General features: G+C 36.2%; 1 protein-coding gene across 3 annotated transcripts in view; it reads left to right on the plus strand.

The window, feature by feature from the left end:
* Positions 1-15,171, plus strand: part of trim2a (tripartite motif containing 2a) — a 258,355-nt gene extending 243,184 nt beyond the window's left edge. For all 3 annotated transcript variants that reach the window (XM_063046246.1, XM_063046249.1, XM_063046248.1), the window contains exons 11-12: positions 13,187-13,327; positions 13,522-15,171. In XM_063046246.1, the coding sequence (XP_062902316.1) occupies positions 13,187-13,327; positions 13,522-13,674 (294 nt within the window). In that variant the 3' untranslated portion in view covers positions 13,675-15,171. The remainder of the gene's footprint in view (positions 1-13,186; positions 13,328-13,521) is intronic.
* Positions 15,172-15,384: the final 213 nt, after the last annotated feature.

Here is a 15,384-nt window from a genome sequence, read left to right on the forward strand (position 1 = left end):
TTGGCTCTTTAACTTAAGCAAATATCCTTCAATGGGATGAATTAATAACAGGTTATATTGTGATTGAAGTTCCACCCTTTGTTTAAATAAATCAGTATTGGGGGAAATTGCATAGATGTTATCCAAATCTTTAATTTGTTTTGAAATTCTATCTAATTCTGCTTTCGTTTGTTTTTTAAGTTTAGCTGAATAAGAAATAATCTGACCAAGTATAAATGCTTTAAATGTATCCCATATAACTAATTTAGACATACCCTCTATATCATTAAAAAGGAAAAATTCTTTTATCTGGGTTTCAATGAAACTGACAAAGTCAGAGTTTTGTAATAATGTCTGAGACATGCGCCAAGGTGGGCGGACAAGAATGACATCATCAAATTCAAAAGACAAACTCAGAGGCGCATGATCAGATATAGAAATAGCATCATATTCGCAACTTTTAACACTAGGCAAGAAGCGGGGATCAATTCTAGTATTATCGATCCTCGAATATTTTTTATAAACATGTGAGAAGAAAGAATATTCTCTATTATCGGGATGTAGATACCTCCACAAATCAATCAACCCAAAATCAATCAAAAAGGAATTAATAAATGACGCGGATCGATTTGGAAGTCGCTGATTGGTTGAGCTCTTATCGATCATAGGATTTAAGCAGCAATTAAAATCCTCACCCATTATCAGCATATATTCATTTAAATCAGGCAGTAAAGCAAATACCTTTTTTAAAAAAGGAAGGATTATCTAAATTAGGACCATACAAATTAACCAAAACAACTTTTCTGTTACAGATTGTTCCTTTAACAATTAAAAATCTACCATTAGAATCTGATTCAATATCCTCTTGAATAAATATATTAGGTTTAATAAAAATAGACACGCCTTTTGTTTTACTCTGAGAAGTAGAGTGGAATTGCAACCATTCCACCATCTAATAAACCTGTTTTGATCTCCCGCCTTGATGCGTGTCTCTTGAGCAAAAATTATATCAGGTTGGAATCGGTTAATAATTTTAAGTCTTTTTTCGTTTAATAGGATGATTCCAACCACGTACATTCCAACTGATTATATTAATCTGTTTGAATACCATACTATAATTTTATTCTACTTTATACATGCACAGAGCACATACCAATACGGGATGATCAAAAATGGTGGTGATGAGGAATACAACCAGATAAAAAACACGCATGGTCTAGAACCACCCAATGGGGAAAAAACTCCTAACTCTAAACCCACCCACCCACACATGGAAGCCCGAAAAAGGCAAGCGATCTACGATAGAATTCGAAGCTACTGACTGCTCTGTCTGTGTTTTCTTTCCCTCCCCCCAGTTAGTAAAAAAAGTAGAGTGACCTTGTGGAAAAAACAACAAAGTCTCAGCAAAAAAAGGTATTTACATTCCGTCGACTAATAAACAAGAAAGAACCAAAATAATGTTATCTCTTCGAGAGAAAAACCAGTGCCATCTTTAAGTTTAATATTAATTCCCTAAAAAAGCTTTAAATTCAATTATAAAATGTTATAGTAAAACAGAAAAAATATATAAAAAGCCCTATTAGTAGGAAAAAACTACCAATTAGCTGATTTAAAAAAAAGAAACAAACCAAGTGTTAAATTAAAGGAACAAATCCCCGTATCATCTTCTCTCAGTCATAGAATGTTCAGATCATTTAGTCAGAGATACTTAAGCCATAAATCTTTCCAAAGGAAAACCAACAATAAGCAATAATGAACAACTCTCCTTGTCTTCTTTAATTAGTCTCTCAATGAAATATGCAAATGACCTTCATAAATCATCTTTCCAAAATGCGAATAGTATACAGATAGCCAAACAGCCTTTCGAATAGATCATTCAACAGCGGCGGGTATAGCCTGAACAAAATCCAGTGCAGCTTTTGATCAAAAAAAGTACGAGGAGGAGAATTAGCAGGAAAAACTTTAATTCTTGTTGGGTACCTCAAAGACAGAAAAAGTTTTTTACCATATGCTTGTTTCATTACCAGGGCAAATTTTGATCTTTGTTCCATTATCTCTCTTGGATAATCTTCGTAAAAGCGGAGCTCAGATTCCATAAATCTAAAAATCTCTGTTTTCTTGCCTGTCGCATTATTTAATCTTTAATTTTAAAGTGATGAAAGCAAATCAGAACAGATCTTGATTTACTAGAATCCTTCGATTTCGAGATAAACGCCCTGTGTGCCCTTTCTATAGAAACATAGAAAATAGGTGCAGGAGTAGGCCATTCGGCCCTTCGAGCCTGCACCGCCATTTATTATGATCATGGCTGATCATCCAACTCAGGACCCAGCCTTCCCTCCATACCCCCTGACCCCTGTAGCCACAAGGGCCATATCTAACTTCCTCTTAAACATAGCCAATGAACTGGCCTCAACAGTTTGCTGTGGCAGAGAATTCCACAGATTCACCACTCTCTGTGTGAAGAAGTTTTTCCTAATCTCGGTCCTAAAAGGCTTCCCCTCTATCCTCAAACTGTGACCCCTCGTTCTGGACCTCCCCAACATCGGGAACAATCTTCCCGCATCTAGCCTGTCCAATCCCTTTAGGATCTTATACGTTTCAATCAGATCCCCCCTCAATCTTCTAAATTCCAACGAGTACAAGCCCAGTTCATCCAGTCTTTCTTCATATGAAAGACCTGCCATCCCAGGAATCAATCTGAATCAATCAATCAATCAATCAATAGCAGGCGGCTTTGATAGAATGGTAGGAAATAAACTGTGGAAAAGCTTACCAAAGTAAGCAGTTAAATCTCCATCTTCAGCTCCTTCAATTCGTATGTTCTTTCGTCGAGACCTAGTTTCCAGGTCTATAATCTTATTTTGATGTCTTTCCAAACAAGTTGTAGCTTCAGACAACTTTTGCTTAGTTATCTTCAATTCCTCTTCATGTGAAATAACTTGAGTTTCCAGGTCTTTAAGTTTTCCCAGAAATGACTTCATTTCATAACTATTCTTTTCCAGTTGGTCTTTAATTGATCCATTCTGATCCTTAATTGAATTCAGTGTCCGAACGATATCTTCAGCCCATGATGGCATTTCATCAGATCTTTCCTTTTGCACCTTTCCTTTCCCATTACCTTTATCACTAGATTCAGGTAAATTCTTCCCACTTCTTGTAGACATAGACATATTGTTCCCCCTCAAGAATTGGCAAGTAAAAATTTTAAATTCAAAGCGTAAACTGGGAGAGAGAAAGAAAACTAAGAACAGCACAAAAATACTGCTACTCCATTTGCAGACAGGGGCGGTCCTCAGGGCCATAGAATGTCCTTAGCAAGTTGGATTAAAGAGAATCCCAAGACATCAACAGTAAGAAGATAAATAGGAGAGTGTAGGACCAGTCAAGGATAAATGAGGGGCATGTGCTTGGAGGCAGAGAATGTGGGTAGATTCTAAATTTGTGTCAATATTTACGAAGGGGAAGGCCGTGAAGGATAGTGAGACCAGTGTGCATTGTGCTAATTTGCTATGGCATTTCAAGATAAAGAAGGGGCTATTATGGAGCCTCTTAACAAACAATAAGGTCCTCATCTGCTCCAGAATTCAATCATGGGTTGATTCAATTCTTCCAGTCATCCCTACTCCCCTGCCTTCTCCCCATACCCTTTGACGACCTGGCTACTCAAGAAGCTGTCTACCTCTGCCTTAAATGCACCCAATGACTTGGCCTCCACAGCCGTTCGTGGCAACAAATTCCACAGATTTACCACCCTCTGATGAAAGTAATTTCTCCATATCTTTGTTCTAAATGGATGACCCTCAAATCTGAAATCGTGCCCTCTTGTCCTAGACTCCCTTACCATGGGAAATAACTTTGCCATATCTAATCTGTTCAGGCCTTTTAACATTCAGAATGTTTCTATGAGATCCCCCCTCATTCTCCTGAACTCCAGGGAATACAGCCCAAGAGCTGCCAGACATTCCTCATATGGTAACCCTTTCATTCCGGGAATCATTCTCGTGAATCTTCTCTGAACCCTCTCCAATATCCTTTGTAAAATAAGGAGCCCAAAACCGCACACAATACTCTAAGTGTGGTCTCACGACTGCCTTATTGGGCCACAACATCACATCCCTGCTCTTATATTCTATACCTCTAGAAATGAATGGCAACGTTGCATTCGGAGACTTCCGGTAGAGCTCATGGAGTGAAGTTGTATTCTTGACTCGCTCCATTACCTCTGAGTTTTTCTTTCTATGATCAGCTATATTTAAACTAACCATCAAGGCATCAACTTTTACAATAGTTTGAAACAAATTGGGCTTTTTGATATTCAGATGCTTTTAAGGTCTGCTATGTCTAAGAACGGGAAAAACGGCAAACCTCCGGTTAGACCGAAAGGTACCGATCTTCCTCCGATTGAACCACCGTTGACTTTGAAAGCTATATCGGACCTAATTCAAAGGGAAATTTCAACCTCTATAACCGAGCTGATTTGTACGGAAATTTCAATTAATTTCCAGAAAATTGCCAATTCAATTGATAAAATGCAAACATCTATCACGGAACATCAGTCGGCTATATTTAATCTTCAAAAATCCACGCAACAAAATGAACTCAAGATGGGGAAAATTGAAGAAACAATTACTACAATGAAGAAAAAACTTGACTTTCTGACTTCTAAAAACTCTGACTTAGAATCCAGAATGCGACGGCAGAATATTCGAATTATTGGTGTTCGTGAAGCTGTTGAATCTGACAACCCTATAAAGTTTTTTTTCTCAACTTTTAAAAGATGCATTTCCTACCATAGTTCCTGACCAACCACCATTATTGGAGCGAGCTCACAGAGTTCCATCATATTCGTCTAAGTCAGATAAACCTCGGCATGTCATTCTACGATTTCATTACTTTCAAGACAAGGAGAAATTGCTTCGATTCGCTCGATCTAAAGGATACATTGATTTTTTGGATCTTCATTTCTGATTCGTGGAGGTCTTCAGCAAACAGATTCGGGATCAACGGGTTCGTTACAGATCTGTGATGTCGGAACTCTACAAAATGGATTTAAAACCAGCGCTGCTTTACCCAGCGCGTTTAAGGATTCGCACACCTGACGGGGCGGTCCGTTTTTTTTGATTCTCCATCGGATGCCCAGAGTTATCTGGATCAATTTTCACCTTCAACATCTTAATCGTAATTTTTAATTATCTCCGTTTGATTGGAGGTTGTGAATCTGTCGGGTTTAATTTTTTTGCTTTATATGGGCAGAAAAGTTTATTTTTGATTAATTAATATGGTTGCCAAACTTTCTTTCTAACTGCGTCATTCCTTTCTTTTTCCCTGGGGATTCTGGGTGGGTATTCCCTCGGCATCATTTTGCGTATTTCCTTTTGAGGCCTTAAATTTTGTAGTCTTTAAATGTACTTTTTTTTGTAGGTTTTCCTAGCTAGTTTATGTTAATAATTTCGTTTCTTTTTTTTTGTTTAATCATAGGGTCTGTGGTTTGTTACGGTTTTCTTTATAGTTTCCAGCTTTTTCTCTGTTTTATATCGTGTTTGTCTTAATTGATCTACTTTTTTCATTCTTCTACTGTTTTATAACTAGATGATCTTTTTTAATTTACACTTTTTTAAGGGAGTGTCTATCGGAAGTCATGGGGGTAGTTTTAGTGCTTGCTTCTTTCTGGCTGGTCTGCTTTAGATTTAGCCTTGGGGTCATGGGGTGGAGGGTGGTGGGAGGGGCTTCACTTTTTCGTTTTTTTCTTCTTGGGCTATTTACATTACTGAAGCATTGGTTGCGTTCTCCTTCCTATTATCTCTGGTTTGTTCTGTTCCCTTTCCGGGATCATGGGTCGAACCTATCGTCAATCCTCCTTTTTGCGGGTTGACTTTAGGGTTTATGGAGTCTATTATTAATTTTGTCTCCTGGAATACTAATGGTCTTAATCATCCAATTAAAAGGAAAAAAGTTTTTAAAGTATTCCAGAGACTTAAAGCACATGTTCCATTTTTACAAGAGACCCATGTGTGGAGGGGGGACAGACTACATTTTTTAAATTCTGGAAGGGCCAACAGTTTTATTCGAACTCTAACGCTAAGATTCGAGGCGTCTCTATTTTTATAGACTCCTCAGTTACTTTTGTACAACATGATATTATCTCTGATCCGAATGGTAGATTTCTACTGGTTAGTAGTCTACTATTTAATAAAAAGGTAGTTTTGGTTAACGTTTATGCTCCCAATATGGACTGTCCAGAATTTTATAAATCATTATTTAATCGGTTCCCGAATTTGAATGAGTTTTCATTGATCTGGGGCGGAGATCTTAATACTTGCTTATCTCCAGTTTTGGACCGTTCGGCTCCTCTACGGACTTTACCTAATACATCTGCAACTTTGATTAACTCATTCCTCTCTGATTCTGGGTCGACGGACATTTGGCGTTTTTTGCATCCTCAGGGAAAAGATTTTTCTTTTTTTTCATATGTTCACCATTCCTATTCAAGAATTGATTATTTCTTTATTGACTCTCATCTTATTTCTTCAGTGATTAAATGTGATTATGACTCTATAACCATTTCAGATCATGCTTCACTTAAGCTTTCTATTAAAATTCAAGTCAATACACCAAATAATAGACAATGGTATTTTAATTCGTTGCTGCTTCAGGACTCGGATTTTGTTATGAATGAACAGATTGATCTTTTTTTTACAATCAACTAAACAGAGGATATTTCTGTGAACATTCTTTGGGATACTTTTAAAGCTTATATTCGTGGTCAGATTATCTCGTATTCTGCTGCTTTGAGGAAGAAGCTGAAGCAGGAGGAGCTGGTAATTGTGGAAAAGATTAAGGAAATTGATAAGAAATATATTACAGCTCCCTCTGAGGAGTTGTATAAACAAAGAACTGAACTTCAAATGGAACACAGTTTATTACTTTCGTCCTTGATTGTAAACCAATTTAAAAAAAACAAGAAGTGAATTTTATGTACACAGTGACAAAGTTGGTAAACTGTTGGCTAACCAATTGAAGTCTAATTATACTAAATCTCAAATTAATCAGATTTATAATCAAAATGATACTTGATCACGCTGAGATTAATCAAACCTTTTTTGGTTTTTATTCTTCCTTATATCAATCAGAGTCTTCACGAGACTCTAAATATATGAATGACTTTTTAGATAACCTAGATTTCCCTGAGATTTCACAGGATATGTCTTCTATGCTAGATACTCCCATTACCACTGATGAGATTAAGAATGTTATTTCCTCTATGAACCTAGGGAAAGCTCCTGGCCTTGATGGGTTTAACGTAGAATTTTATAAGTTTTTTGCATCTTCATTAATCCCTTGGTTCTGTAGGGTTTTGGAGGCTTCATTAAAGCTTGGTAAACTTCCCGAATCCTCCTATAGAGCGTCAATCTCTCTAATATTAAAGAAGGATAAAGATCCTGCTCAATGTGCATCTTATAGATCAATATCCTAATTAAATGTTGATTCTAAAATTTTTTCTAAATTATTAGCAAACAGATTGGAAAAAGTACTTCCTTTTATTATTTTGGAAGACCAAACGGGTTTTATTGAAGGTCGTTACTCTTTCTATAACATTCTCACACTGTTAAATATTGTTTACACCCCCTCACAAAATGTTCCTGAGTGTGCTATCTCTTTAGATGCGGAAAAAGCTTTTGATAGAGTAGAATGGCCTTACTTATTTAAGGTGCTTGAAATGTTTAATTTTAGCTCGAAATTTATATCCTGGATCAAACTGTTATATCATTCTCCTATGGCCTCGGTCCGTACTAACTCTTTAAGCTCGCCTTTTTTCCCCTCTTTTTCAAGGTACTCGACAAGGTTGTCCTCTTAGTCCTTTATTATTTGATATTGCATTAGAACCTCTTGCAATTGCCATTCGAGAATCTCCAAATATTATTGGGATAAGTCGGGGCTTAAAGTCCCATAAAATATCACTCTATGCTGATGACTTACTTTTATATATTTCTAATCCTCAAAAATCTATCCCTGCTGCTTTAGATTTATTAGCACAATTTAGTCTTTTTTCAGGTTATAAACTAAATCTTAGTAAGAGTGAACTTTTTCCGATTAATAAACAACTTCCCTTGTATCATAACTTTCCGTTTAAATTGATTAATAATTATTTTTCATATCTTGGGATTAAAATTACTTGTAAACAAAGATTTATTTAAGACTAATTTTTTACCCTTAATTGATCATATTACTCAACTTTCATCTAAATGGTTTCCACTATATTTAACTTTGGTTGTATTAATGCAGTTAAGATGTTTATTCTGCCAAAATTTTTATATATATTTCAGGCATTACCGATTTTTGTTCCAAAATCTTTTTTTGATAAAGTTGACTCTAAAATTTCTTCAATTATTTGGCAAAATAAAAACCTGAGACTGGGTAAAATACATCTACAGAAAGCTAAGAGAGATAGAGGTTTCACATTACCTAACTTTAGATTCTATTATTGGGCAATTAATATTCGACATATGAAATTTTGGTTACTTGACCAAGATATACTATCCATTCCTGAATGAGTAGTATTGGAATTACAATCTGCTCAGGGCTATGCACTTGGCTCTATTTTAGGTTCCTCTCTTCCTTTTGATTTGAAACGCCTTAAACAGGTCTCTAACCCGTTAGTTAAATATACCTTACGTATTTGGTTTCAATTCAGAAAATTTTTTGATCTTAACCAATTTGGGCTAGTGATCCCTATTTTAGGTAACATTGTTTCTTCCCTCTTTCACGGATCGTGCTTTTCAAATTTGGAAGACTAAGGGTATTTCATGGTTTCTGGATTTATTTTTAGATGGTTCCTTTATGTCTTTTGAACAATTATTTAATAAATATAATTTACCAAGAATACCTTTTTTTAGATATCTTCAAGTTAGAAATTTCCTAAGTACTATACTTTCTTCCTTTCCAATGCTCCCTCCTACATATATTTTAGATACTATAATTAACCTTAATCCATGTCAGAAAGGAGCAACAGCTATGATTTATAATATTATTATGAAACTTATGAAAGCTCCATTTGATAAGATCAGGTCAGATTGGGAACAGGAATTGGGTTCTATCATTTCCGTGGATGACTGGGGGCAGATTTTACAATTAGTCAATACTTCCTCTATCTGTGCTAAACATTCCCTAATTCAATTTAAAGTTGTTCATAGAGCACATATGTCCAAAGATAAATTAGCTCGTTCTTATTCTCATATTAATCCTTTTTGTGATAGATGTCCGGGGCAGATAGCCTCTTTAACTCATATGTTTTGGTCTTGCCCTACTCTGGAAACTTTTTGGAGATACATTTTTAATATTATCTCCAAGGTATTGAATATAGATATCTCTCCTCATCCTATTACTGCTATCTTTGGATTACCTAAAATTTCCAGTAATCTTTTTCCTTCAGCCCGTAGAATGATTGCATTTCTTACTTTAATGGCGAAAAGATGTATCTTACAACATTGGAAAGAGCTTAATGCTCCAACTACCTTTTTTTGGTTTTCTCACACGATATTATGCTTAAATTTGGAGAAAATTAGAAGTAATCTTTATGATTCCCCACTTAAATTTGAACAGACCTGGAAATCTTTTATTCAATATTTTCATTTAATGTAATCTTTTTTTTTCTCTTTTGCTCCATATTTATATTCCCTTCTTGCTTTTTTTTAAAACTGTTTTTAATGGAGGTCGGGTTTGAGGACGTGATTTTAAGTTCTTTAACTCTACCTGTTTCCAAGTTAGCCCATTGCTTTGCTTTTAGTTTAGTTGCACGGTGGTTTTTTTGGGGAGGGTTTCCTTTTCTCTATTGAGATATATATATAAAAATTAGTATACTATTATTTTTCCTTATTATTTTATGTTTAAATTGCACTGTTTGTATCAATTTTTTCTGTATTAATATCTCCTGTAATTTTATTATATTCTAACAGTGTATTAGTGCCTATATGGATTACCCTTTGTATACTTATTCAATAAAATGATTTAAAAAGAAAGAACATTGCATTCACCTTCTTCACCACTGACTCAACCTGGAGGTTAACCTTTAGGGTATCCTACACAAGAACTCCCAAGTCCCTTTGCATCTCTCCCCATCTAAATAATAGTCTGCCCGTTTATTTCTTCCACCAAAGTGCATGACCAACATTGTATTTCATTTGCCACCTCTTTGCCCATTCCCCTAAACTATCCAAGTCTCTCTGCATGCTCTCTGTTTCCTCAACACTAGCTGCTCCTCCACCTATCTTTGTATCATTGGCAAATTTAGCTACAAATCCATTAATCCCATAGTCCAAATCATTGACATACATCGTAAAAAGCAGCGCTCCCAACACCGACCCATATGGAATTCCACTGGTAACCAGCAGCCAGCCAGAATAGGATCCCTTTATTCCCACACTCTGTTTTCTACCAACCAGCTAATACTCCACCCATGCTAGTAACTTCCCTGTAATTCCATGGGCTCTTATCTTGCTTAGCAACCTCATGTGCGGCACCTTGTCAAAGGCCTTCCGAAAATCCAAGTACATCACGTCTACTGCATCTCCTTTGTCTACCCTGCTTGTAATATCCTCAAAGAATTGCAGTAGGTGTGTCAGGCAGGATTTTCCTTTCAGGAAACCATGCTGGCTTTGGCCTATCTTGTCATGTGCCTCCAAGTACTCCGTAATCTCATCCCTAACAGTTGATTCCAACAACTTCCCAACCACTGATGTCAGGCTAACAGGTCTATAATTTCCTTTCTGCACCTTTCTTAAATAGCAGAATAACATTTGCAAATCTTCCAGTCATCCGGTACAATCGCAGAATCTTATCGATTCTTGAAAGATCATTGTTAATGCCTCCGCAATCTCTCCAGCTACTTCCTTCAGAACCCAAGGGTGCATTCCATCAGATCCAGAAGATTTATCCACCCTCAGACCATTAAGCTTCCTGAGCACCTTCTCAGTCGTAATTTTCACTGGACATACTTCACTTCCCTGACACTCTTGAATGTCACTTCTCTGATACTCTTGAATGTCCAGTATACTACAGATGTCTTCCACTGTGAAGACTGATGCAAAATATGCATTCAGTTCCTCTGCCATCTCTGCGTCTCTCATTAGAATATCTCCAGCATCATTTTCTATTGGTCCTATATAGACTCCCAACTCTTTTACCCTTTTTATGCTTAAAAAAGCTTTTAGGATCTTTTTTGATATTAGTCGCCAGCTTCCTCTCATAATTCATCTTTTCCTTCCGAATGACCTTCTTAGTTTCCTTCTGAAAGTTTTTAAAAATTCACAATCCTCTATCTTCCCACTAGCTTTGGCTTCCTTGTATGCCCTCTCCTTTGCTTTTACTTTGTCTCTGACTTCACTTGTCAACCTTGGTGCTGTCCTTCTTCCATTTGAAAATTTCTTCTTATTTGGAATATATCTGTCTTGCACTTCCCTCATTTTTCACAGAAACTCCAGCCATTGCTGCTCTGCTGTCCTTCTTGCTAGTGTCTCTTTCCAGTCAACCTTGGCCAGTTCCCCTCTCATGCCATTGTAATTTCCTTTATTCCACTGAAATACTGACACAATGGAATTTAGTTTCTCCTCCTCAAATTTCAAAGTGAACTCGATCAAATTGTGAACACTGTTCCCTAAGCGTTCCTTAACCTTAAGCTCACTTATCATCTTCAGATCATTGCACAACACCCAATCCGGCACAGCCAATCCTCTAGTAGGCTTAACAGCAAGCTGTTCTAAAAAGCCATCCTTTAGACATCCTACAAATTCTCTCTCTTGAGGTCCAGTACTGGTCTGGTTTTCCCAATCCACTTTCATTATCATGACTTTGCCGTTCTGACACGCCTTTTCTATCTCCTGCTGTAATTTGTAATCCACATCCTGGCTGCTGTTTGCAACAGCAATTGCCATTAGGGTCCTTTTACCCTTGTCATTTCTTAACTCAACCCATAGAGACTACACCCTCCAATCCAATGTCATCCCTTTCTAATAATTTAATATTATTTCTTAGAGCCCCTCTGCCTACAAACCTATCACCATACCAAAACACCATATAACTTTGGACATTCAGCCATCCTTTAGCCAAGTTTCAGAGATGGCCATGCCATCATACTTGCCAATCTGTAGCTGAATTTCAAGATCGCCCATTTTATTTCTTATGGTGCGTGCATTCAAATATGACAGTTTCAGTCCAGTATTTGTTGCTTTCTGTTTTAACTGCACCATGCTATTGCCTTGTAAATCGTCCCACTGACTATGATTATGCTTCATCACCTGCCTGTCTATCATCTCTGTTGCACGCTATCTTTGATTTATTTCTGTTTTCCCCTTCCTCAGCCCTATCATTCCAGTTCCTATCCCCTGCAAAATTAGTTTAAACCCTCCCTAACAGCTCTATTAAACCTGCCTGTGAGGGTATTGAACCCCCTTGGGTTCGGGTGTAAACATGGAATGACTTAGTGTATGGGTAGTTATGTCTAACCACTCTTATAAAGTTGATGTAGGAAAGACAGTGGATGTTGTCTGCACACATTTTACCAAGTGGTGCAGGGATCATTTCACAGTGCATTGAAATAGAAAAAGGTAAACGAGTAATAACAGTGCAGAATAAAGTGTAATTACAGAGAAGGTGCAAGATCATAATGAGGTCAACAGGAAGGTCAAGGGTGAATCATAATGCACCAGGGAACCATTCATTTGTCATACCAGTGGGTAGAAGCTGCTTTCAGGCTTTTTTATCTTCTGCCCGAGGGAAGAGGGGGGAAGAGAGAATATCCAGGGCAGGTAATGTGTTGGATTATGCTCAATGCTTTATTCAGGCATCGAGAAGTATCGATAGAATCTAGTGGCTGGAGACTCGGCCACACTCCAAATGTGGCTAGACAAAATATTATACAGCAGCAAAATGACTTATCAGATTTTATATTAAATAGTTAAATTATAGAAAATTAAACTTCAAATGAAAGTCTTCCAATCTTAGTGTGAATTTTAAAATCCATTTATCTTACAGCAGGTGGAGTTCAGTCTGCTTCAGATTAAAACTTTGTGTATGTATGAATTAAGCTTCAGGAATTTTATTTGGTTATGGGCTCTCTTTAATGATAAAAATATTTTATTCAAGACTAAATATTAGATTAGAAGATCAAAAGTTGTATCGTTAGTTTTGACTTCTTCATTTTTACATGTAGGTATTCAACACAGATGGTGAGTTTGTGTTAAAATTTGGATCTAATGGAGAAGGAAATGGTCAGTTTAATGCTCCAACTGGAGTAGCCGTGGATTCCAATGGAAATATTATAGTTGCTGACTGGGGAAATAGTCGCATACAGGTAACAGCTTTATCTGCATTTTTGTTGAAGTTATTGTATAAAATTTAAAACTTATAAAACATTGTAGTAAGCAGAGAAGTGTAATTAAAACAATTCCTGTCATTGACAGTATTTTTCGGTAGTTTTGATAGCAAAATATAGATCCCTGGATGCAGTGTTAATGCTAATTTCTATTTATTTCTACTTTTCAACAGGTGTTTGATGGAAATGGATCATTCCTCTCCTACATTAACACTTCTGCTGACCCTTTGTATGGCCCACAAGGTCTAGCATTGACTTCTGACGGTCACGTGGTGGTAGCTGACTCCGGAAATCATTGCTACAAGGTTTATCGCTATTTACAGTAGCACTAGATCTTTGGATCGACAAACCTTAATAACCTGCATTAGAAAATCAGTGAAATTTCACTTTAGTTTGAAATTTGCCCGTTTGGAGATTTGTTTTTGTTTGGCACCTTTTCTGTTGCTAGTTTAATTATACACTACACAAGGAAGAAAATGTGCAGTTTTGTACAAGGCTTCTCTCTATTCTTTATAATGTTGTTGCTTTGGATTCACAGGATTCAAATAAAGCTGTCATAAATCTAATAAACGGATTGCACAAGTGACTTTGCAGATATAGGGTTATGTAGCTGACTGACAATAAATTTAGAATGAAACATACTCGAATTGTTAAAGAAAAGTTTCATTCTGTACTGAAAGTTTTTATTTCAATTGATGAGATTTCAAGTAAATAGCTGCAAATGAACAACCATTTGAATTTTTATGCCTTGTCCTCACAGCTATAATTCTCATAATTTCTCTACATATTCTACTGGGCCCTTACAATTAACTCCTCATTTTTGTATGTAGGGTAAGTAGCTGTTCTGCATTTAGAGCTTTGTTCCTTTGCTGTATCATATTGATGAAAGCCCTTTATAAAACAGAGTCGTTGCAGCAGGACCCATCCCAAAGTTAAGTTCCAATCCAAATTCATGAGGAAATCAACATTATACTTCGAATTCTAGATATATTTGAGTATAATGGCATCCAATAATTGGTAACTAAGAGTTTTATTCAGTTTCTCTGTTTTAACTAAAGTCCATGATGTTTGCCATGTGCCTCATTATTAGCTGTGCAAACTCTCAATTCTGATGCAAGAAAATTGAAGAAACTGAATAGCATCTTGAATGATTTTCTGTAGTAAATCCAGCAGAGATACAATCTGCTGAGCAAATGGATGCAAATAAAACTGCACTGACATTTTATTCCTCCGCCATTAATTGAATTAAGTTTCTTGAAAGATTTGTTTGTTTATTTTGGCCTGATCATATGTTTAATTCGCATCTGTTTATCCTAATCTGAATACATGCTCAGATTGCATAAAAGGAGGAAACTTGGCATTCTTGTGAAGTGCACTAAAATATTAAATTATGAATACTGATTTACAAAATTCACAACAGTTGTTTTACAATTATTTAATTCTTACAGTCTGTTTTCTTCATTCAAGGTTGTGGAATGTGGGAAGAGAAATGATGTAAATTGTTTGTTCGTTACCTATAAGGGTTAGAAATATTTTATTTGGGCCAATAAGCAATTCATCTCTCCTGAGAAGGTTCAAACAGCAAAGAGCTGCACTGTAAACTTTTTCTGTAAAAATGTTCAACCAAACTATTTATATTTTCTCTCTAATGTATTAACAAATGCTTCTTTGTTGCCAAATATTTTGAAACCAAGTGCCCATAGAAATTGTTTGGGAGAACAAATAAGCTGAAACCGGTAAATAAAATGTGATGCTTAAAGTATTGAATAATTAAAGTGTGAATGTATTGTGTGTGAATGTAACTCTTCTTTTGCTTCCTTTTGTTGTGTTTTCATACTTTCTATTTCACCACTATCCCTAACCACTACTATCACCCAAGATCACAACAGTATAAATGACATTGTATATAACATCAAGGCCTTAACAAGTGTACTACTTTTTATAAGAAAACCGTTAAAAATCTGATGCTACCATGTTTAATGGGGACAACTGATACATTATTTAAATATTACAACATTCTATTCAGTTGTTTTATA

Source organism: Mobula hypostoma, chromosome 4 (genome assembly GCF_963921235.1).
Source record: "Mobula hypostoma chromosome 4, sMobHyp1.1, whole genome shotgun sequence".
Lineage (NCBI taxonomy): Eukaryota > Metazoa > Chordata > Chondrichthyes > Myliobatiformes > Myliobatidae > Mobula > Mobula hypostoma.